This window comes from Erpetoichthys calabaricus, chromosome 8 (genome assembly GCF_900747795.2).
Source record: "Erpetoichthys calabaricus chromosome 8, fErpCal1.3, whole genome shotgun sequence".
Lineage (NCBI taxonomy): Eukaryota > Metazoa > Chordata > Cladistia > Polypteriformes > Polypteridae > Erpetoichthys > Erpetoichthys calabaricus.
The window spans coordinates 39357641-39383732 of record NC_041401.2 but is presented as its reverse complement, the minus strand read 5'-3'; the positions used below and the strand labels follow the sequence as shown (position 1 = coordinate 39383732).

The 26092-nt window shown below is 37.0% G+C and overlaps 1 protein-coding gene across 8 annotated transcripts in view; it reads right to left on the bottom strand.

Annotated features, from left to right (window-relative positions):
* Positions 1-26092, bottom strand: part of kalrna (kalirin RhoGEF kinase a) — a 797086-nt gene that overhangs the window by 281252 nt on the left and 489742 nt on the right. For 7 of the 8 annotated variants that reach the window (XM_051930993.1, XM_051930994.1, XM_051930990.1 and 4 more), the window contains 9 exons: positions 17769-17943; positions 16180-16375; positions 15595-15761; positions 13031-13150; positions 11180-11398; positions 8167-8316; positions 4583-4697; positions 3722-3837; positions 2275-2397 (listed from right to left, as the gene is read on the bottom strand). In XM_051930993.1, the coding sequence (XP_051786953.1) occupies positions 2275-2397; positions 3722-3837; positions 4583-4697; positions 8167-8316; positions 11180-11398; positions 13031-13150; positions 15595-15761; positions 16180-16375; positions 17769-17943 (1381 nt within the window). The remainder of the gene's footprint in view (positions 1-2274; positions 2398-3721; positions 3838-4582; positions 4698-8166; positions 8317-11179; positions 11399-13030; positions 13151-15594; positions 15762-16179; positions 16376-17768; positions 17944-26092) is intronic. The other variant, XM_051930991.1, reaches the window with a different exon arrangement.

The window sequence follows — 26092 nt, the reverse complement described above, 5'->3', positions numbered from 1 at the left end:
GTACGCAAACTTCCACGTTCTACCGCTGCATAAATCCCAATCAGCGTGAAAAGTAACGCACATGCACGCGCCTTCTGTCCTGCCCCAACTCCTACCAGAATTACGCCTCTTTGAATATGCAAATCAATATAAATAGCCCTTAAGCTAAGCCTTCTGTGAAAAGACAATGGGAAAAGCACGGTAGAAAATATAAGAATTTCAGAGAATACCAAGTGGAGGCAAAGGAAAAACGTACTATTTGTTGGTTTAAACAGTGGTATAATCAACAAAAGGAAGTTCATCGAGTGACATAGTGTCGGAGAAACTCGAAAGCTCAAGTTCACAAAGTCGCACAGTGCCTGAAATAAAAAAGAAGCTGTCACATATCAAAGTCACCGTGAAAAGGCGAGTCGTAGCCCACCGTCTGAGTGTCATATGAAAGCTTATTAGGGTACAGAGAAAAAAAAATAGGCACACAGTGGGAAAAAAACACGAAATGTCAACTTTAATCTCGAAATTTCCACTTTAATCACGTAGTTTATTTTGTCATTCAAGTAGAACATCATAAACTTAATCTTAAAATTGTTTATTTTACTAGTTTCTCAGATCCCATCGTAACTAAACTAGCACGTTAAATGTTTCGTTCTGTGTTTGATCTTCTATGTGTGTGAATCACTACGTGCTTCCGTTCTTTTTGTTTCTCCGACAGGACACAGAATCCATAACATTCGTGATATTACAGCTCTCTGAATAATTAAAACACTGAGATGTATACGTGATATCTTTTTCATGATGATAGGAATGAAAGCATGTTATTAAACATGGGAACACGGTGGCGCAGTGATTGTTCATATTTCACGCAAGAGGCTTGCTGCACCATGCGCGACTTTCGATGAAATAATTTATTACAGAAGTACTGTCTCTTTCAACATACTAACCTCCAATTCCTGTCCTTACTTTTCTTTCTCCAAATACCCAATCGCCACACAATCAGCTCTGTAATAGACGTTAAGCCATCTTCAAAACTTTTAAGGAACATTGAAATATCTTCGTAGTACATGTTTAATTATTCTACCCGTCTATCCTTCCAGTGTCACGTCAGCACCAGCAAGAATACAGCACAAGGCAGGAGCAATCCGGGAACTAGCTAGCGCTGCAGCACCGTGTCCTCACATGTTTAATTATTAACAACACAGATTATTTAAATGAAGTTAAAGTTTTATCTGTACACTATAATCAACATATTTTGCTGCATTTCATCTTAAAAATGATATCATCATCATATGCGCTTTATAAAGTGGCGCAGGTTGTGCAATATTATAACTGTAGTGCAATTTTACAGTGGGGTAATTGTACTTATAAGTACAAACAGTTCTACAAGGAGCACAGATTGACTGCGTTTATAGTTCTTTGGATGAAACTGTTTCTGAACCGCGAGGTCCGTACAGGAAAGTCTCTGAATTATTTTGCCGTGGCTGACGCAGTGTGTGCTTCATGCTGTATCCCGATAATTCGCTTTCCGATCAGCTGCTGCTGTGATTCCCCACTCAGATACAGTGATATAAATACTCCGAGTGGTGCAGTGAGAGTAATATGGAAAAAGATGATCCGCTGTGGCAACCCGTAACGGGAGCAGCTGAAAGAAGAAGAAGATGCAGTGAGAGTAACAACGCTAAAGCAGTTATGGTATTTGGAATACTATGGCTATTCCCTGGACCATTATATTGCTACAGGTTAATTACAATCAGATGCATTACACTAATAAACAATATGCAGTTAATTTCAGTGTATTTATAAAGCTGTCAGGAATGTGGGTCTAAGAAAGAAAGGGTAACTACACAGGAACAGTAGCACTGCTTTGATGCTGGGTGCCGCCAGTCTGCAAAACCGAGCTGAGAAATTGCATACGCCAGGGTATGAGGTACTGTGGAAATCTGCGTGGCTTTACGCCAAGTTTAGGTTTTAAACATCGCGATTTGAGCGCGGAAACGTTCGTATGCAACATTTCTGTGCGTACGCACCGTTTATACATGAGGCCCCTGGTCACCAATATAAATCACATATTCTCAGTAAAATGAAAAAAGTGAACATTTAAAGATATTTTTATTTAGTTGATAGCTTTAATGTTTGTTTTAAGTAACTTTCCTTATTAATGATTACTCATTTGTTTTCCAAATGGTTTATATCAATAAAAGGTTACAGTGAATGAAGCTTATCTTGTCAGTGCCAGGCACAGAGAACAAGACATCCTTAGATAGGACTACAAGGTTATGCCAAATGACCCAATAAACTAACCTTGGCAGAGATCCTAAATTCTCCATATTCTTTTAGGAGTTCCTGAGTTTTTTCACTTGTTTCTCCTGGGGACGTATGCGTAGAAAGGTAATATTCACCACATTCCTGGATCCAGTCTAAGGCCTAGGTATAATCAATAAGATTGCCAAAACGTTGATTATATGTTTAATACACATAGCGGATGTCCTAAAAATATACATACTTGACTTTTATTTGTGCATTTTATTGAAAGATAAAGCATATAATATTAAACCTGCAACTCTGGGAAAACCACAGCAAACACATGAAGAGGTGGGTGCCGCAGTCAAACCACATGCCAGCAGAACAATTTTTCAATGAAGTCAACAAAGCTTGGGCACCAGTAACACCCGCAGTGAACATCATGTGTCAAAATATGTGTGTCTGAATCATGATGTTACAACAACTGCAGGGATGACATAACATCTTGAAGTGACTATAAATGCATGCCAGTGCTTCATTTAATTGCCCGAGCCTCAGCTTTTATCTGGCTCTGCTTGATGACATTGTCCTATCACTCACATCGCTTTGGAGGCTGGCTTAAAAAAAATAACTAACGTATCTCTGATTCTTGTGAACAATATGGTCATCTTCAGATTTCTGCTTTTGTATAGCCTAGTTAGACAAGATCTATGAAACAGGTAATTTTATGTCTACTTGTAGTCTGCTCCAGGTAACATTAAACACATGAAAGTTAAACCTAAAGGACTGCAGAATAATGTACATTGTATTATTATACTGAATGGTTTATGCTGTCACTTTTTATTTTGAAATTTATATTGTTATATTACCAGCTTGTATTGATGCAGAGTAGACTCTGCAAGCATTTGTTGTATAATATCCTGACATGGCACCTGCTCAGTGTAGGACAGCAAAGCAAGACATAAAGTGGTGAAGTTGGCACAGAATATCACTGGCACACAGGTCCTTTCTGTTTAGTACAGAATATGTAAAATACACACTGCCTTAGAAAAGCAAACAGCAAAAGACCTTACCAATCATGCATTGTCACTTTTCTCTCACCTTTATTTTGGAAAATGGTACAGGACTATTAGCATTAGCACTAGACTCAGGACAGTTTAAACACCTGAGCTATAAGTCTACTCAACATATGCTCATACTGACTACTGCATGAGTGTCCCTGATGTGTACTTCCCATATTTGTTGATTTTCCAATGTTGTATTTATATTTATTATCTGTTGTTCATATTATACTACTGTCACTGGTCTGTGGAATAAATGCAAGTGAGAATCTCATAATAGGGTGTACACATGACAATAAACTTGAAACTGAACTTGAAACTGAAACTGACTGTACCTTTAGGTTTCTTCTAAAATTGTTGCAAAAAATATTCATTTCCATAATGTGATGAAATCAGATCAGTTCAGCTTTAGTAAGAAAAATGACCTCAAGCAGGCCTTAGTTTACCTGTTTAGCACTTCTTTCAAAAACAACATACTGTTGACACTGGTCTAACCTACGCTTCTTCATGGTCCAGAAATGCAGTACCCGATTTTCTCTTTGAAGCAGCTCATTCAGAATGGCTAGTAGAAAAAAAGGTAAAAAGGTAATGCTGCCAAATGATGACTGGGATACAAGAATGACATGGATATTTATTTCTTTAATTCATATTACTATTTTAACAAAAATGTCAATAATAAAACTAGAAATTACATTTATGTAAAATTCATACATTCATATTTAATCTGTACCCATTATAGAAGCAAAACAGGCACCAATTGATTGGTTACTAATCAAGGTTGAACTTCATTATCTGCCCATTCATATTTAATCTGTACAAGTAAGAAACCAGGTGTCTAAGTACCAGTTGATACAGAAAGCTAAACTGACACACTGGACCAAGTTTTATCAAATACATACTGTATGTCAATATAACAAAATATTCTCAAACCTGCTTAATCCAATTCAAGATCACAGGCTGTAAGTTACACTTTACTTAATTTATGTAAATTTCTAAAAACTGAGCTCAGTAAATAACTTTATAAGGAGGGACTCTTAAATTAACAAGTGATGTACTGCTCCACTAATATTGAGTCAGCTGATCTGATTTGATGAACCATCAAACAGGAGACAGCTGAACTTTTCTTTTCCACCAGCCACATTTTCGCTAGGGTTACCATTCTGAAATTGCATTTAGTTTATCCAGTTTCATTCTTTAGATGATGCCCATCTTATTAAAAAAAAGCTCTCTGTAAGTAAATTTTAATCATGTTAACACAGTACTCAAACATTGTTTTGCACAAAACAGAATCAAATTCACACACTAACCTTTCACTTGCTGCTCAGGACCTCGGGTGTGGCTTGCTGCTCCAGGCATGCTCACATTGTTTCTATGAATATATTTTAAAAACACTTCTGCATTCCGCCTTGCTAAAGTACAAGCCTGCAATGAAGGTTTCAATAATCTATTAAAATTGTACAAAGTAAAATCCACAAGTAATACAATAATCATACAAGACTAAACTAAAAAGAACTGGCCTACACAAAAAGTCATTATACATTCTTTACAAAATGAGGCCAGAAAATATTATGTATTACAGGAGTGAAGTTTAATTTATTTAACACTTTCTACTGTTTCATTATTACTGCTGTAAAACAGTCCGGGTTGGGCCATTATATTAATGAGATATAAATCAGGCCTAAATGTCTGGATTTATGCTGCCTCTAACTAGTTCAACACCAATAAAATTGAATTACCTCTCTTGGGATCACTTGGCCAGCTAAAGAAGCTGGACTCATGTTTGATTATATACCAGTCTTTTAAATCAATGGCTCTGTTGCCATCCAAACTTTCTATCCTCTGTGAATCACTGTCAGAGCATGATTCTAGTCACTTATAAACCTCTCTGCTCTACTCACACCTCATAAACCTGTTAAAATAGTCTTGTGATGCTATCCACCTAACTGTTCTAAAACTGTTCTTATGATACCTACTCTATTCTCAGGTACAAGCCTATGATTCTCTGTCTCGTCTTATATTGAGAGTAAAAACACATGTGTTTTCTCGCCCGCTTCAATTCTTGTCTCCTCTCTTTAATTTCCAGACAGCACCCCTCACTCCACTTATGGCAGCAATGACTCTCCCAAACCATACACTAACTTGGTCTCCTGGCTTTGAAATATATCTGACAGGTTTTAGATGTATTTAGTATTTTCCTGTATTTATCAATGTATTCTGCCAGTTAGTTTATAAGAGATTAACTATATCCATTGTTTTGCTTAATTTGTTTTTGTCACAGTCCAAGTACATGGTGACAATTGTTAAACACAGGCGACTTCAGCAGGTACCATGTTATTTAAGAACAGGGGCAGTTAACATTTGAACTCTAAATAAAAATAATTTGTTATTTTAATAAAAATTTCCAGAATTTGAAAACAGAACCATAAAATCTTTAAAATATATGGACGATATTTAGCTCTCTGCAGTGTGTTTGCTTGAGCAGTCTACAAGACACATGCCACTTAATACAATGTAACACAAATTATGAACCATCTGTAAATAAAATAATTGAAACATACTGTATGTATAGGTGGCTGAGAATACATTAGTTCTAAAGTTAAATGAACTACTGTATCAAACAGAACCTGCACAGAATATCCAATACATCTATCCATGAACACATTTTCTTAATCTATAATGGGAGATTCAAGTCAGGGACCAATTATGGACTGGATACGAGATATTATAAGAGCTGGTTTATACTTCACGCTCAGAACGCATATGCGCATGCATCATAGCTACCACGCATTCCCAGCATTCATTTGACGCATCCTCTGAGCATGTCCTCAGAAATTAACACAACGTGCGTGTGAGTTGCAGTACCGGCAAAAAGTTGGGGGGCGCAGTGATCAAGCTGAAACATGACGTCAGAGTCTCCGTTTACTATCTAAATGTGACAGTATGCCACTTTGAGGATCCTCCGGGACTGATGTGCGTGCTTCGATATTTGATGAATGGCTCGATGTGGTGAAGTAAAATGCCGACATACAAATGCAGCTGGGGTGCTTTTATATTCAAGCGTCGCATATTCCCCAATGTAATGACATGATGACTTTTAAAAGTCTTACATACCATCTTTTGTGCCATCTTTTTTTTTTTTTGCACCTTCACAGCAGCACCAGAATGTATGGCGGAGTATTTGAGCCACAGAGAAAAAAATTAAGGACACGGTGAAAAGATCTGTTTTGTGATTAATGTGGAAATTTCAGCTTTAATCTCGAAATGTCCACTTTAACCTTGCAGTTTACTTTATCATTAAAGTAGACCGTCGTAAAAATTATCTTAAAACCAACCCAGTTGTTAATCGCTACGTGCTTTTGGGGCTTCCTCCTGAACTGAGAGCAGCAATCACCACACAGAGCACATTACATTTATGATATTCCAGCTCTCTACACATTTAGAATCCTTAGATTTATACTTGACATCATTTTCAGGATGAAATGCATTAAAGCATGTATGTTACATTTTACAGATAAGTCTTTAACTTCATTTAAACTAGGGGGCTCTGCTTCGCTCACCCACCCCCAGGTTTGGTTTTCCGGATATACAATTTAAAGAGATTGTTATTTTCATGGCAATTGTTACATATGCATTATTTTCACTTTTACTTTAAAACATTTGTAAAAAAAAAATACTTGTCCTTTATTTTCGGCCCCGTGCGTGGTTAAATCTCTTTCTCACAGGACGTGTAACGCTGCTTGCGTTGGACACGTGCTAAGGTGAAGCGTTCGGATCATCTGCTGGCTTTCTGCTGCTAGTGAGCTGTGTGTTCAGCTTGTTGTTTTAAGAGCTGGAAGCACATGAAGTGTGTCTGCCAAAAGCATTCCAACAACTGTTAGGTTAGATGTCCGTGAACTTATTTTAAATGTTGTCTCACTGCCTTGTCTCGCGGGACATCAAATTGTCTTCCATGAGGATCATGTCTCATCTCCCTAGTCTCCCTCCCAAGACTTTTTTTTATAATAGAGAGATAATGAATACTGTTAATAATTACACATGTAGGGGTGGCACAGTGGCAGAATAGTATCGCTGTTGCCTCGCAGGGAGTCACGTACCTTGTGTTCCCTGCCTGGAGTCTGCATGTTTCCCTGGTGGGTTTCCACAGTGTGCTCTGGTTTCCTTCCAAAGATATGAAGGTTTGGGGATTTGGTGACGCTAAAATGATGCTCGTGTGTGTGTGTGCTTGTGTTCACCTTGCGATGAGCTGATGTCTTGTCCAGGGATTGTTTAAGTCTCACGCTCGATGCTTGCTGGTATGAGTGCATCCCTGGATTGATGGATGTAATCATTAAAACATCCTTTTCAGAGATATTGTGGCAAAGTGTCCTCGGAATTTAATGGGATGTTTCAGGGCAATTCACAACAAAATGAAGCTGAACATTTCCTCACTGTGATGATATCTTGCACTGCCACCTGGTGGAATCTTCCAGATTTACATGAAGTATGCACGCAAGTATAAACAGTATAACGCTTGCGTAGCAGTAGTGTCCGCTGGAGCACGTTTCGTGTGAAGTATAATCCCAGTTTAAGAAAAGAGGGTAACATATCCACTATCAAAATTAGCCTCACAGCTCCCACTCTTTCATTATACGTAAGCTAACAACTTTATATAAAACAAAAAAAAATTAAAAATCCTCAGAAATAAGAAGGAAAGTCTTGCTACCACGAGAGAATGAAAAACACAAAATTATAGATCATCTCTCTTTAAACACGTTTTTCTCATGCTCTAGAAAATAATTTCCTCTTCTACTCTATCTAATTTTCTCTGCTAGGATTAAGTTTAGAGGCCCTGAATATCAGTAGATAAGCTGGAGGCCGACTACTATTCTATGGTGAGAGAATGCTGCCGTACCTTGAGGAAAGCCTCTTTCTGTTCCAGGTGTTTACTGATGAGTGGAATAACATGATCAGTATCTGAAGTGGTTCCCAGTTTATCATGACCTCCACACCAGTCTTCGTCTCTTCTGTATTCCTGCTCCAAGCTCTCCAGAACGCTGCATACCTATTTCACAAGGAAAATTGTGCGTTCAAATTTTAGAATCAGACATACAATGTTGTAAATTAAGACAAACTAACTGAACACACAGAGTTATTACTAAACTTTATTATCACCACAGCATATTAACAACCATTGTGCTTTATTTAATACCACTATCCTTTTCCTCATAATTTTTAAACAATACACCCTGTCATAATTTGGGTGTGGAGCATGTTGTGTCACTTTTTAAAGTTTTTTTACTGTTATCTTTTGTCTTTTTTTCATTTTGTTTTATTTTAGCATCACTTACTGCCATTTTGTGCCATTATTTTGCTTCACTGGCATTACTATTTTGTGTCCTGCTGACATAGTCTTAGCCATATAGTTTCTGTTTGCAGAAAAAATGCTGTTGAAATCACGTCATTTAAAATGGTGGCATAGCGAGTTTATTTTCTTATATTTAAGATAAATCACTGTCTATTTCTGTTTGTTCTGGTAAAAGACTTTTGATTACTACCTTTAGACCGGGAATTTGAAGACCAATAAATTAGGGGGAGAGGCAGATCTTCAATTCAAAAGTACAGTATTTATGGGAGTGTCTTTCCTGTTTATGATGTGTGCTGATTTTTTGGGGAGTAACTATTAATGTTTTGCATAAACTCCATGTATTTTGCACATTTTGATCATACAACTGCATAACTAACATGTGGAAAATGTGACATAATTAACATTAAATTTTTTTTTCTTTTTGCCATGAACATTTTTCACATCATTTGACGTTTTACAGGATTGGTCATCATTGGGATCTATTATATTATAACCATTTTTCTCTCCTTTCTGCACGAAAACATAAGATTAAGATTTTTTTTCAGTCATCACTACAAACTTCAATGGGTACGCAACAACTATTTTTGGGTGGAGTATTCTTTAAGAATGACAGCATGTTGGTATGACTTGCAATCCCAGATGGTATGCTATGGAAAGAACAACTGTAATTTCCTTGTTCAGATATTTGAATAAACTGTGACTACATTTGTTTATATATATAAAATAAACTGATCATTCTTTAAAACAGATAAAGAAGTTCAACCTTGATCAGTAATCAATCATTGGTGCCTGTTTTGCTTCTGTAATTCCAAAAGAATTATGCCACACTGATCGGTCCATGTTACTTCTGGATACTGTCTTCTCTCTCTACAGCTATACTGGATGTAGTCTGTTGCCTTCAATGGCAAACCTAGCTGCCTACAACCCTTTCATCTGTGCATTCCCTTGAGGCTCTGCACATGTACCTCTTTATAATATCTACAACCTGCCACTGGGCCACTTGACACACCAGCATGACATCATTTTCTATGTTGCTAATAAAAAAAAAAGAAAAACTCTCTTGTATGCACGTCTACTAAGGAAAAGGCAACCAACAACCTCAGTGTGTGGAAGTCTGCAAACTCCTTCCAGTTCAATACAAACAAACTGGCTTATTTCTCAATGGGTCAGCTTGAAAGTGCAAACGAACTTATGACATGGTCCTATACATGTATAACCAGTCTTAGATTTGCACTAAACAGACACCATACCTTTCAATGTCATCTCTCTGCTACCTTCGAAATTTAATTTTGTCATTTATGAAACATTTTTAAAGCCCCGTGGTCCTGTGTCTGTTCATCTCCATATTTTTTAGTAAATTTAATTTTTACTGATTTTATTGTAAAAACCATCAATAGTTATAAAATCTGTGGTGGGCTGATGCCCTGCCCGGGATTAATTTCCTGCCTTGCGCCCTGTGTTGGCAGGGATTGGCTCCAGCAGACCCCCGTGACCCTGTAGTTAGGATATAGCAGGTTGGATAATGGCTGGATAGATAGTTATAAAATGCTGAGAATTCTAACAGAGTCCTGACCCAGTCAAAATGCTTTGATTACTTTTATCCGCCATTTGGCTCACCTATGCTGGCTTCTTGTTAAATATAAAAATAGTCACCAGAAATTATTACTGACTTATAAAGCTATTTATTCCAACGCTCCAGAATATGTCTCTATGCTGCAAACACTTATGAGGCATCTGACAATGGCCTTACTATTCTAAAAGCTCACCAAGCACCACCCATTCAATATTTTTGCATTATTATGGCTATTGCACTCTATTCTATCTCTGTTATTTGCAAAGTTGAATCCATACCAATACAGTACTTAGATTCAGACTGAAAATTTCCCTGTTCTGTGTATCATGTAAGCTTTATTATTATTACTTTGTCACAATCATTTTGCACCCATTTTTTTAGTTTTATACTGTAGCTCTCCTTGATCTGTTTAGCTACTTGTTAAAATCTCTCCAGTATATGCCCAGGTTCCTCCTGGCATGCAAATGTGTTTCCTATCTCACATTTTTTATTATTTTAATTCTTAGAGTGCAGTGCTTTTATTGTAATCTTCTTAGCTATGTAAAGCATATTGTAATGGCGAATGATGTTAATAAGGTTACAAAAAGTTTGACCAATCTACTGTAACTGTCAGTATAATAAAAATCTTTCTTCATCCTTATGTTTACAAATAAAAAAAACTCTCAGTAAAAGAAACATCCATTAAATATATAAAAAAGCTGAAGCTCTCAGTGCTATTTAAATATAAATATATTGATTATAAATGGCTATTTTTATTTAGATGAAATAGTTATCACCATTGTCATGAACACTATAATAACAGAATAGGAATAACATTCTAATATTGAGCATATTTTATATGCAACACTTGCTGGATATTGCAGATTTTACTGTAATTAATGGTTTCCATAGTTTACTGCATTAATTTAATATTTCAGTTCTTTTAATTGAACCTCAGAAAGTCCATCAGACAAATATGAATCTTCTTCAGATGTGTGTAAAACTCACCTGCTCTGAAGTCTTGTAAAAAGCCACTGATGCGTTAACCAGCTTGAGTCTGTCTTCCATCTTCAACATGAGCTGCTGCCAGTGCAGTGCCACCTTTTCTGCACAACCTCGAATGGCATCAGGATCATAGTGTCCAGCTTGAAGCATGATTTCTGCCTTTTGCTGAACCTGTAGGGCACTCTGGTGGGTTTTCTGGAGAGAGGTGGCATGAAAGAGGGACTGTGTGTGGGGAAGACGAGTGAAGTTTGAGCAGAACAGCAAGATATATGGTAAGAAAAAAAGAGTGATGCGTGAGTATGGAAGATACAAGAAAAAAAAAATCTTTTTCAGTTATATATATATATATATTATATATATATTTTTTTTTTTTGACAGTATTGACCTACGAAATTGTAATTGCCTTGCTTTCCCCAACACTAGAGGTTTTTCTGAAAAGAATAAATCGTTTCATGTAATGAAGATTACATTTTTAAATCAACACAACTATGTGTTTGTCTTAAAAGAAATGCTTCTTTTATTGACATAAGGATTTTAAGATAAGGACAGAAAATTATCTATTAAAAAATTTGTGTGACTGAAATAGGAATATTAAATTATCATAATTATAATTAGTTATAAGTCACCTAGGTGCCGTTATTTTATATATAATTTCAGTCAGTCCCCAACCCCTCCTTACCTTTTTACCCCAATTCAAGGTCATTGGAAGGGTCCACTCAATTGAATTGCAAATTTGGAATACGGCTACCTTATTTGGTATACCTGCTTGTTAATGCAAATGGCCAATCATGTGGTTGCCACTCAATATATACAAAATAAAGTCATTGTATTTTTAAGAGGATCAGTGATTGTTCAGTCAAATATTAAAATGGTTAAGACAAGTGGTCTACGTGACTTTGACTGTGCATCATTTTTAGTGTCAGACATGGTGGTTTTTATCATCTCTGTTGCCCTCCTGTCAGTGTCACAAACTATGATATTCAAAGCTTTACAGAGCATAGTGCAATGAACAAAAACATCTAGTGAACTGTAGGTAAAACAGTGTTAATGAGTGAGATAAGAGGAGAATGGTACACTCAATTAAGCTAACGGAAAAAACACAAACACTCAGATAACAGCTCTCTGTAACAGTGGTGGACAAGGGCATTTCAAGATTATGGCCTGTCAAGTCTTCAGATCTCAATCCAACAGAATACCTCCGAGATGAGGTAGAATGGGAAGTTTGCAGCAAAACATGTGGCTGAATAATCTGTGGGGACTACAAAATACATGGACAAAAACCTCTAAGAAATGTTTCTAGCACCTTATTGAATCCATGCCTTGGGCAATTTAGGCTAATCTGGAGGCAAAAAAGAGTCGGCTACATGATTGGTGTACCTAACAAAGTGGCCACTCTGCATTTTTGTCTTTTAAGATTTTTATGGTGTCAGAGGTCTCAAAATTTCCTAATGCATCTCTGTAATCATCTAAACCTGACCTGACTGTATATGAGATTTAAAGGTGAGAAATCTAAAGCAATGTTACTCTAGCACTTCATCTGTATGAACCCTTTAAACTCAATTTTGTAAATATGTCTCACATTTAAACACATGCTTTTGCTCTTACAATTCCCATAATACACTAAGATGTTAATGAATTATTACTCATGCAAATGGAGAAGTTTGGCCCTGCTCCACCTTTTATAATGGAATCCAGGGCTGGAATTGTAGCAGACAGTGTGAGTGCCAGTATATTTATGCTCATTTATATCTCACAAGTTCACCAGACTGTAACCAAAGTGACACATAAAGTCAGATACAACTACAGTATGTCAGACTAGCATACTGTAACAATTAGCCATATTACACCAATTACCTCAATAGCCAGCTGGAACTGTTCATGCTCTCTCTGGAGCTGCTCAGCTTCTGAAAGTGAACTTGCGTTTACAAGGCTGGCACTGAGCATAGATTCTCCATTCCTGATCCAACCCAGCACCTTCAAATAGAAGAAACATACAGCAGTCAGAAAAAATAATTATTTGCAACCGTGTTTTTTTCTGCAGTTTTAAAGTATGGCTAGAGGAAAAAAAAATCAGACAACCCATGTGATATTTTCAGAGCATATTTTCTACCAAAATTGTAACATTTTAATACACAAATAATGTTTGAAACAATAAATAAATCTGAGTGCATAAAATCAATACTCAGAAATCTAACTAAATGAATCAACTGCATAAAAGAGTACATGAATTATTATCATTTTATTTCAGTTGGACAGGCCTACTGCTTCATGACCAGTCTAAACCTAAATCAATTTTAGGTTGTCAGGAGTTAGGATTATCTTTACAGCACAAACCAGTGGGCAGGAACCAACCCTGGATGGTCACTAGTATGTCATAGGACACACAAACTTACTCCAGATGACTGGGTTCTAAATTGTAACCTGGACTCAGTTTTTGTTATATGCTTGGATGTTCTTGCTGTGTATGTAGATGTTTTTTCTCTGGGTACTTACATTTTCCACGTTCACTCCAAAATTGTATGCTAGGTTCATTAATGACTGACCAAGTGTGAGTGAATGAGTGTCACAGTGTGCTTGAGTGTACCCTGGAAGGACTGATTCCTGCCTTGTACCCAATGCTGTCTGGATAGGCCGTAGTATATTTTCCAACCCAGTACTGCACAAAGAGGTTACCTTAAAATTAATTTACGAGCAAAAAAAAAAAATATATGGCCATTGTGGTTGTACCACGTTTTGAAAAAAAATAGTTTCAGGGAAATTTTATTTCTCTCATATCATCAAATGAAATTAAATACATTGCAATTCAATCACATAAATAGTAAAACCAAATTAACAGCTGTATTTATTTTAGAATTATAGCAAAACAGTTCAAGTTTCCCAACATAATGCACCCGTTCTTTCCTTCTACCATCAATCCCTCACATCCACTGACATCATTTTAAATACCAATACTTTCACAGGAGCATTTTTCCTACTAGCAACTACTTGACCTATACAAGTACTGTATGTCTTCAAAATTTAGAGTCACTGATTACTCCAGGGAAAAGGAGCCACTGTAGCATATATAACTATGTCTCGGGCAAATGTCATCATAACTGACACTTTTTGCATTTTTACAGCAGTCCATTTTTCTAGCCAAAAATCATATCTAATGTAATTCTTGTAGGCAAAATATTGGCATGGAAAACAGTTTCAGGGAACAGGTTAGAGCTGAAACAATCAAAGATAAATCCAAATCAAGTGTAACACATCTTATTCTGTACATTAAATAAATCATGATTTTTTAAGCTTCATGGCCCCTTTTCAAAGTTGATTGAAATGTTAACATTGACATTTAAGTTTAATTTTCATTCAGTTGTCATTGTTGTTTGATTAAATGTGTTATATGTTGTCACAAACAAGCACATGAGTGATAGTCAATGGGCTTGACTAAATGTGGTATGCCGAAGGAATAATTGTTAAATAATTGCACTAATGTCTTTTCTCCCTCCTCTTCAGATCGTCGGAAGGAAAGCCTGCCTAAAATCACCACTCATACAGACTCAACTTCTGGTGCCAGTCCCTACCCTTATTCCTGACCTCACATCTGGCCAGTGGGAAACACCTTTTTTAGTCAGTTCCATCTTAGACTCAGTGCTTTGAGACTACTCTGTTGTTATTCCTGTTGTATAATATAAAATATTGAGAATACACAGTGTGGAACGCCAAACCTTGTTCCTTGTCCTTTGGTTCTTTTTACAATGTATATTTTGTCAGTTATTGCTGCTTTACTCAATTTACAGTCCAATAAATCTGGATCCATACTTGCAGCATAAGGCACAGGGTGCCAAGTCCACTTCATGGCCCTCTGATGCTACACCTACACTATCGCAGGGACAGTTGTGAGTTACTAGTTAATCTAAACTGCACTTATTAGGAAATGTAAGACAAAAACATATAGAATAAACAAAAAAATGAAAAGGTGCAGGATTCAAAAGTAGGACAAGGAACCTGTGAAGCAAAAGCAATAACCTTGTGCTGCCACCTTAGATAGATAGATAGACAGACAGATACCAAAGAAGGCGTGAGACCTCGGCCACAGAGCCCTGAGGAGGTGTGCCCAGAGACAGATGTCTTTTTATGGAACTGACCTTCACAACAGACAGAGCTCCCAAGTTACTTGACAATATTGTGCTTCTATTCTGTGCTACAGAGGCTGGATTGGCCTAATTTTGATTTGCCAAGCCTCCAGGCTAACATTTTTGTTTTACTTTAATTAAACTGGGTTGACTGGCTAGCTCCCCAGCTGTTACTGTGGACTCCTTGTGTTCTTATGGTGATTACAGTAGATAGAGCGATTGATCAGTAATAATTTTACTGCTTTAACACTCTTCTCAATACCAAAAAGAGTGATCTATCATTTCCTTTAAATTTTGTACCTGTTTGACCTCGGCTTGCAGATGTCTGAGCTGAACACATTGCTCTAGTCGTTTCTGAGTTTGGTCAGCATTCAGATCCAATTCATGCTGCTTCTCATGAAGGAACTCCAGAAGCTCCTGTACTTGTGTGGCCAGGTCAATATCCTTTTCACAAGTAAGTTCTATCCCTTAATATTAAAATTAAACAGAATAATTGTCAGAGTTAATTTGGTGCAGCAACATATTACAAGTCAATTCATTAGCTATTTCTTCAGAGCAGCCTTTCTCTCTCTTTCTCAACATCCAACCCCTCCCTGTCCCTTGATACTTACTAAAATGCCACTACAAATTTGTGGATGACTGACTGTCCATGCTCTTTAACTAAAGACGTGCTGCTATAAGCGGCACAATAGGAATTTAAAAGTTGTGTTTTTTACCTGCTAATTTAAAGAAAAAGGAGAGAAAGTTAAGTACCATTAAGGATGGAAAGAATCAAGGTATGAAGTGCATTACATTACCTTTATAAATTTGCTCTCACATTATTTTCTAGTATCCATACATTCTGTAACATCAAGAAACCTATTTTTAGATTTTGTCATTTCTCACCTGAAGCCTGCACCTCCATGATATACTGATGCAAGTCTTGACCTTGCTGGATTACTTCAAAGGTCATATTATTCATGGCCAGCTTTCTTTCCGCATGCCGTTGTAAACGCTGCTCAGCTAGTGTGAGATCTTCTGTGTTGAAGTCATTCATCTGTCTTAAGAGGTCTTCATTCCATGCATCCAGCTCGGCAGTTACCTTCAATGAGATAAAATCACATGCTCATAGTTGTCTTAACTGTAATTACTGTACATTTTAATACATTACACAATTTAAATAACAGCAATATGAAAAAATGAGATATACTGTATATGTACTAAAGCAACCTACTGAAACTTTCTTGCTTTTGCCATGACTTAAGTATACATGATTCATTTGTTCATTCATAATCTGGTTCAGGCTGAAGCTGACCTTGATAGCAAATAGCACAAAGTACCAGTTCATAATAGACACTCTCCCACACATGACCTCACTTACTTGCACTGGGCAAAATATCATAATCAATTAACCAAACATGTATTTGCACCTGACCTACAAACCAAGCAGACATAAGCAAACCATGCACACTCCACACAGGCAGAAAATGGGTTGCGAGTCACATTCATGGCTCTCTTGAGCAGTGGGATGCTAACCTTGACCAAATCTAACAAATTATACATTTTTTAATCCAATCATCCTCGATCATTATCATTACAGACAGCTGATGAACTAATCCAAGACCAGATTGAAACTTTGATGATCCAAGTGAGATCAAGTAAAAATGCTAGTGATTATTTTTACTTCATTTCAATTAAACATACACATTGGGTACCAATGACACTGAACCCAAATTCAGGTAAATAAGGTACTTACAAGATAAATGATACAAATGTCTTTCCAAAGAGACAGTTGTGTGAACAAGGTAAAGGCCACTATTTAAATACCTATGTATATTTTTCTCCCATGTTATTGTTTAATATCAAGAGATCACTCAATAGTGGTCTCAAAACAGATACAGAATTTATTACATCATTCAAAACCATAAATGGTAGGCCTGAGACAATATGTTGTGAGCATTATGCAATGATTTGTTGGAAGGAGGGAAGAAGTTGTTAACATGACATAGTTGGTCATGGAAAAGTGTACTATATGTATATCCACACACCATGGCATGTTAACATAATGAGCGCATAAATCGATCAAGAATAAAATAATGGGCAATTTGCACAAGTTAATTTGTGTCAGTTCACGTCTTAAAGGGGCTAAAGTCTGTGTCAGTGTTGCTGGACACAAAGCAGGAACCACTACAGATAGCAATTAATTTAACCTCCCTGTTTTTGGGATGGGGAGAAAAAGAATCCCAGTACTCACAGAAAAAAAAGAACAGGGAGTCATGGGAAGAACTAACTGGTCATACAGACAACAACTAGCTGAGGACTCAACCCCAATTTCCTGAAGATGAGAGACAATAATGTTAACCAACATGCTACCTTGTCACCTTTGTTTACTCTACTTTTTCAGCATTCCTTTATACTGTAAAACACTGTCTCTCTATGAGCTGGATAAACCTGGATTACCTGCTTCATATGTGAATTGACTGTTCTGATCTTACCTCTATAGTATATTGCTCAAAAATTCGAAGTTGTAGAAAAATATCAAGCTTGATTTTTCTTTCGTGAAAAAGTTCCTCCATTTGGCCCTGAGCCTCATCCAACTGCTGCAGTACACTTTCAATGTGACTGATGGAGCTGTTGTGTGGCATCTTGTTGTTAGACATCGCAGAATCCCTGTATGAAGTGAAAAAAAGACAGAAAGAAGACATTAGGTCTAAGTAAAATGCACCCTGGGATACAAGAGAAAATGACCAATATACCTTCATCAGATAAAACGTTTTTCAAAAAGGGACGTACAAAACTATTTGCTACTTTTGAAACTTACTTTTTTTTTCTGCACAGGGTAACAGAAAGCTGGGAAGAATCCTGAAACCCTGAACAAGGCGCACACGTCCACATTCACACCAGGTTGATAAAGTTACCAGTTAACCTTGCACACATACCTTTGGAACATGGGATAATCCAAAGAAAATCCATTGGGAGTAAACATGTACACTTTACCATCATGACTAACTAGGTTAGGAATCAGATCTGGAGAATGGCTAAGACAAGGGGATGTATGGGAAAGCTTGCAGCATGATTTACTTGGACTTTCATATGAGTGTAACACTTGTTTCTAAAGAGACTGCTGGTTAACCCAGAAGCCCAGGATTTTGTGGGGAATATCAAACCACTGATCTAGGACTGTCTGAATAACATAAACCAATATTATTGTTAGGAGGATTGCCTTTGTCCTAGAAACACTTATCGTTTTGTTCTTCAGATTATGGTTTGAAATATAGAAATCTCTAGAAACCTCTAGAAATCTCTATTTATATTAAATGATTTAATGTAAGTGAATTAAAATGAATCCACCAACATTTTTCTTTAAATATGTAATTTGGAATTACAAGAACCAGAAAGTATGAACACATAACTCCGGTTTTTAAGTCCTTACACTGTTTCCCAGGTAAGTTTACAGCTGATTTCAAATTTCTCCTTATAATATATAAAGCCTTAAAATGACCAAGGTCCTGTTTACTTATCTGAACTTATCACTACTTACAATCCAGAGCACACATTGAGATCTCAAGATACTGGCATACTTATGATTCCAAGGATTAAAAAAACAGTTAGTGGTCGAGCTTTTAGTTATAGGGCCCTGAAGCTGTGGAATGATCTGTCTGCTTATATGAGAAGTGCCCCATCGGTCTCCGCAAGGCTGAGGACTTGCTACTTTAGTTTAGCATTCCCTGACTAGAGTTGTTGATTAGTTATGCATACTGCATCTCTGTTTGTTAGTGTTTTGTAATTAAACATAAGTAATGAAGTAATTATAATCGATAACTAACCCTCATCTATTCTGTTTCTTTTTGGTATCTTGATGTGACTGCTGTATTGCCAAGCTGTTCTCCTGTCCATGGAAAAGTCATCTGAGATACCGGAAGCCTTGTAATCATTAGATGGAAAGATTCTGTCATCAGATTGGATGGCCCAGCACAATCTTTACTATAGAATGGCCAGGAGGGGTGGGCAGCTAGTTGGGGGAGGTCTCTAAGACTGTGTCTATGTCTGACGTCACTTTGACTACTCTCCTCCAGTTGACTGTGGACCCCCATGGTTTATATTCTCCAAGGATGTTGATGCCTTGAGTTTCTGAAAAGTCAACAGTAGGTGTTTAAATGAAAAACACAGGGTTGTGATGACCTAAGCCAACTGGCCACCTACCCCCTCTTCCTACAATATTATATGTATGTGCTGGACAATACAGTAAGATTAAAATCCTTTTGCCATTGGGCAGGAGTAGCAGCATGAGAATGTAGCTATGGCACACTTCGGAGTTGAGAAGAGAGAGCAAAGAGAGGGAGAGTGACAACAAGCACTCAGCTGGCAAAAACAAAAGAGTGCAGAGTCTGGGCCAATTGATGAAAGATGAGAAAGAAATCTTTTATTTAATATAAAGGTTGAGTAGGCAGCTGAACAACATCACCATGTGGAGAGGAGGTCAACGGGCATTTAAGCAGGCCCAGAACAGCAGGATGGCTTTATTTCAGTTGTCTTTACTTGTGAGTTTATTGTTGTTAATGATTTATGATTTCTGCTAACCTTCTGACTACTTGGTGTTTTGCTTAATTAGGCAGTTGCTATGAGGGCCACCTCCTAGACAGTAAATGTTTCATAAATATATATTTTCAAATTTATGAATTTTATGTAAGAATCTGTAAGCAGATTCAATGAATAGTGTGATATACAGTAAGTCAGTCATTTACCAACCCGCTATATCCTAACACAGGGTCATGGGGGTCTGTTGGAGCCAATCTCAGCCAACACAGGGCGCATCACGAAGTACAGTTAGGTCCATAAACATTTGGACAGAGACAACTTTTTTCTAATTTTGGTTCTGTACATTACCACAATGAATTTTAAATGAAACAACTCAGATGCAGTTGAAGTGCAGACTTTCAGCTTTAATTCAGTGAGGTGAACAAAACGATTACATAAAAATGTGAGGCAACTAAAGCATTTTTTTAACACAATCCCTTCATTTCAGGGGCTCAAAAGTAATTGGACAAATTAAATAACCGGAAATAAAATGTTCATTTCTAATACTTGGTTGAAAACCCTTTGCTGGCAATGACAGCCTGAAGTCTTGAACTCATGGACATCACCAGATGCTGGGTTTCCTCCTTTTTAATGTCTCTGCCAGGCCTTTACTGCAGCGGCTTTCAGTTGCTGTTTGTTTGTGGGCCTTTCTGTCTGAAGTTTAGTCTTCAACAAGTGAAATGCATGCTCAATTGGGTTAAGATCAGGTGACTGACTTGGCCATTCAAGAATTTTCCACTTCTTTGCTTTAATAAACTCCTGGGTTGCTTTGGCTGTTTTGGGTCATTGTCCATCTGTATCATGAAATGCCACCCAATCAATTTGACTGCATTTAGCTGGATTTGAGCAGACAGTATGTCACTGAACACCTCAGAATTCATTCGGCTGCTTCTGTCCTGTGTCACATCATCAATAAACACTAGTGTCCCAGTGCCACTGGCAGCCATGCACGCCCAAGCCATCACACTGCCTCCACCATGTTTTACAGATGATGTGGTATGCTTTGGATAATGAGCTGTTCCACACCTTCTCCATACTTTTTTCTTGCCATCATTCTGGTAGAGGTTGATCTTGGTTTCATCTGTCCAAAGAATGTTTTTCCAGAACTGTGCTGGCTTTTTTAGATGTTCTTTAGCAAAATCCAATCTAGCCTTTCTATTCTTGAGGCTTATGAGTGGCTTACACCTTGCAATGCACCCTCTGTATTTACTTTCATGCAGTCTTCTCTTTATGGTAGACTTGGATATCGATACGCCTACCCCCTGGAGAGTGTTGTTCATTTGGTTGGCTGTTGTGAAGGGGTTTCTCTTCACCATGGAAATGATTCTGTGATCATCCACCACTGTTGTCTTCCATGGACGTCCAGGTCTTTTTGCGTTGCTGACTTCACCAGTGCTTGCTTTCTTTCTCAGGATGTACCAAACTGTAGATTTTGCCACTCGTAATATTGTAGCAATTTTTCAGATGGTTTTTTTGTGTTTTCGCAGTTTAAGGATGGCTTCTTTCACCTGCACGGAGAGCTCCTTTGACCGCATGTTGTCTGTTCACAGCAAAATCTTCCACATGCAAGCACCACACCTCAAATCAACTCCAGGCTTTTTATCTGCTTAATTGATAATGACATAACGACGGACTTGCCCACACCTGCCCATGAAACGCCTTTGAGTCAATTGTCCAATTACTTTTGAGCCCCTGAAATGAAGGGATTGTGTTCAAAAAATGCTTTAGTTGCCTCACATTTTTATGCAAAGCTGAAAGTCTGCACTTCAACTGCATCCGAGTTGTTTCATTTAAAATTCATTGTGGTAATGTACAGAACCAAAATTAGAAAAAAGTTGTCTCTGTCCAAATATTTATGGACCTAACTATATATGGTAAAGCTGTAACATAATGCAAGGGCAAGAGATTAGACTTTGTAGAATGACTTGGTATTTACACTAATTAGCTCCTTCCACACTGAGTTCGATCAGAAAGCAAACATGAATAAAAAAAATACAATGCAACCAAAGTTAAAAGTTCTCTGTTGTAAGAAGAATTTGGGAAGAATGAAGGTACAAGGAGACTAGTTAGAGGCATTTAAATTGCTGAGGTTTTCTGAAAGGAAACTTGGAGCTATACCAGAAGATATCGGGGGGCAGGGGGATAAATGCTGGATAAATGACAGGACTTCTTCACAAAATTTGGAATTTATTTCATAGTGGGAACAGAAGAACTGAATGTGTTTTGAAAGGAGCCAGAGTTTTAAAATATTTCTGAATTATTGTGTGTCTATTAGGGAATCCTAATAGTTTGTTCTAAACCTTGTACAAGATTTCTTTCTTTTGTAGCAGCATGAGCATACAAAACTGTAAAACTGTACTGAATGGCCTCCTTTCAGTTTTATTTATTATGGTTCATATACAATTTAAGGACATTGACATTTCAACCACACACATGACTACATTTGCTTTAGTAGGCTAAAGCTCTGTCCAGTGTCCATAGTTAAAGAAAGCATTTCACATTAGAAGAACACAATTATAATACAGACAACTCTCAGAATGGGCAAACCAAGCTGAAATGAATGAATGACCAAATTTCTACTTTTTCCTTTTATTTTACAACTTACATAATTGCCAATAACCTAATATTTTTCTGTGATGTCACACTTTCATGATTACCTTTAGAATGCTAAACTAGAAAATGTATTAAAATAATTATCTTTAAATGTAACATCTAGCTGTTGCTGTTTGAATCCAGATACTCCTATTTATTTCAGATAAAAACAGATTTGAAAAAAACATTTTGAGACAGTTTAATTACATTAATTAACTTATTTCTATGATCTTTTCAATTGACGAACATTTGCTCATTATGCTAAATATTTCTTTACAGCAAGCTAGATAACCCAAAGTAATATAAATGAATAGAAGTACAGCTGTGTGGTCAGTTACAGGTCACAGGTTCACTATTTCTCAAATGTAGACAATTAGCTAAAATACCTGACAAGATTAAGCATGAGTACAACAGTTCAAGTACAAACAATGTCATCATGGTGAGAAATATGAACTGAGCACTAATTCATCCAAAGCAATTAAGCTAGAATTTCCATTCTTGTGCATCTGTTGAATTTCAACCATAAATGATCTTCCATTTGTTTACTACTAGCTTTCAATACAAAAAGGGAAGCTGTACACAGATTTAAAAGGTGTTCAAAATTCTATCAAAACACTGAAATGAATAAGTGGATTTGAAATGATGGATGAATGGATGTACTGTATAAGAACATTTTGCTTTCTATTGAAGCTGCAATCATGCAGAAACTTTAAAGAACTACAGCCAGCTCTGTTGCTTTATTTACATGTACTGTAGATGTGAATGTTGCAGAGAATTCTCAGAATTATAAAAAGAACTTACAAATAGTGAACCAGTACTTATGAACTATACTTTGAGGAATATGCTTAAGCTTCACATGTTGCAGTCCAGCTAGGTTCTCATAGGGTGAAAAAGCTTCCTATCTACACTGTTAATGTGAAATACCAGCTGGCATGTGGGTTGGAGGGGCTGTGTGCGACTTGGGTTACAATAATCTTATTATGGGATATATCATCTACTGTTAAATTCTGCTCTGTACTTCTAAAATTTATATTTTTTATTTCTTACTATATTGAGAAATTGTTCTGTTCTGTGTACTGCATTGTATTGTATTGACCCCCTTCTTTTGACACCCACTGCACGCCCAACCAACCTGGAAAAGGGTCTCTCTTTGAACTGCCTTTCCCAAGGTTTCTTCCATTTTTCCCTACAAGGTTTTTTTGGGAGTTTTTCCTTGTCTTCTTAGAGAGTCAAGGCTGGGGGGCTGTCAAGAGGCAGGGCCTGTTAAAGCCCATTGCGGCACTTCCTGTGTGATTTTGGGCTATACAAAAATAAATTGTATTGTATTGTATAAGGACATTAAAAAACAGTACAGAGGAGGGAATACAAGATTTAATGTTTATAGTAGGTTTGCATCTTTAATATCCCAACCCACTGCTTGGTAGTGATGGGCACTTTCTAAAAGAGCATCTCTATACAAACTATACATTTGATAAACTGGACCTGTTTGATCAAAAAAAAGTATTCATTTTGATTGTATCAGTAGCAAATGCTATTGACTAGTGTATAATTAATATTGTGTCACACAGGAGGGAAAATCCTTTCTCTTTTTGGTTGTAACTTAAAACGTCCACAGGAAAAGATTAAGAGTCGCACAGGAAGATATCAGACCAGTATGTCCTCTTCCAGTCTGGAAGGTTACAATCAGCCAGAAGTGCCGTTATGCCACTCCCCAAGCTTGCCTCTTCTGGTCTTGCTGACATTAAAACCAGTGACTACTAACCACCAGCATAATTTGACCAACACTTTCTGTCTGAAATTTCAAAAGCTTTTATTGGCTTTTGGAAGCCACCGAAAAGCAACAATTAATGGGTAGCCAGCCCCGATTCCCCAACCCTTTGAATGTTTTCTTGGGCCTGTTTTTCAGATCATATATAATATGATATAGAATGTCAGACTCCAGCCTTTATTACCCTGCATGTGAATATATTTATATGTTTATTCTTTTATACACATGCAAGTATCCAGAGTGCCTTATGGGTTTGCATATGAGGAAACAAAGTGGAAAGACTAAGCGGATGATAATTACTAAACTCTGCTTCATTTTCACACATATGGTGGAAGAGAAGCACGTGGAAGACACCTATCAACACTTCTGCTCTGATGCTTCTAGCCAAGCATCTTTAGCATTCACTTCAGGACCAGATTCCTAGGAGGATGGACTTCAGGACAGCTCACTTTGAACTGAAATACACCAGACTCTACATATTTTGTCAATCTATTTGTTTTTAGCCTTGGACATTAAAAGGGACATACCTCAGGACCCTAACTCATTATGCTCTTTGTTCATATTTAGTATATTTGTAAACACTGTATATATTGCCAGTAAATTGAGCTCCGTGGTGCTTACACCAGTCCAGATGGTCCCATTTTGTATGCTTGCACTGTCACACTTTATTACACCTCCAGAGCAGGGAAACAGTTTAGTCCATTGTACACCACAAAATAAGCATGTAGTATTTCTTTGCAACACAGAGCATCAACTAGAAAATGAGACTAGTTTTCCTTATGAGTAAAAACAGAATGAATCGCCAAGAATGAAGCTGTGTTTTGTATAGGTTTTAGTCATGTTGAGTTGGAAATCTACAAATTTCTTTGTTTGCTGCAATTTTGTGTCCAAGCACAACTTTTAACAAAGATTAAGTACGACAGAGCAGACGCCAGTCTTATGTGCAATACAATGGCTTCCAGTTTCATTTAGGGTTAAAATATACTTATTCATATGAAAGGAAGGCTTATACCTATCTAATTCCTTATCTTTCATTGGAGCCTGCTGTAGTGCTATGAGGTACTGTATAATTGTGGAAGTTTTTCATCTGTTTGAAGAACAACACTGGCATCATCAGAGTTCTATGGTTTCATGAAAGAATACAAACTTGGATGATGTACAAGTAAATGTTTCTGGAGGGTGTAGGAGGCCATCTGGCCTAGGTCAACAAAACCATTTTACCAGCTTTTCACTTACTTTTTGGTTTATTTTGTTACTATGCACCCAATGATGTATTCAATGCTTGAAATGCACTTTATAAAAATACATTATTATTATGAAAAGAACCTAAACCCAAACAACAATGGAAGCATGGAGATTCTTCAGCACTACAGATATTCAAGGTCCAAGTCAGTGCTGGCAAAATCACTTCTTTATGAGGCTAAGGAAGAAGTCTGTATTGATTGCATGTCTCCAAAAGACCATACAACCATCTTATTTCATTTGACATTTGCTGCAATCAAATAGGGATAATCAGTGAGAAGGCATCTCCCTTCTACCTCATACACATACCATACAGATTACAAATGTTTGAAAGAGATGCCACACTCATTCTGTTTTCCAATTTGAAGAGCTGTCTCCAAGGAATATACTGTGGCAAGTGATTTTATTTGAGTCGTACAAAAATATTTTGTCATCATTATGAGGAGTGTTCTGGTGTTCATGGGGACAGATTATGTTGAAAAACTAGTATTTCTGATAACCCTTAATATATAACTGTGTTACAGACCAAATTACATTTGACAAATAGTACTCCTTTAATGTACCTACAACACTATGGTTAAAAAAGGAGAAGCTAAGGTGCCGCTGTAAAATAATGCCTAATGGATAATTAAATTCCTC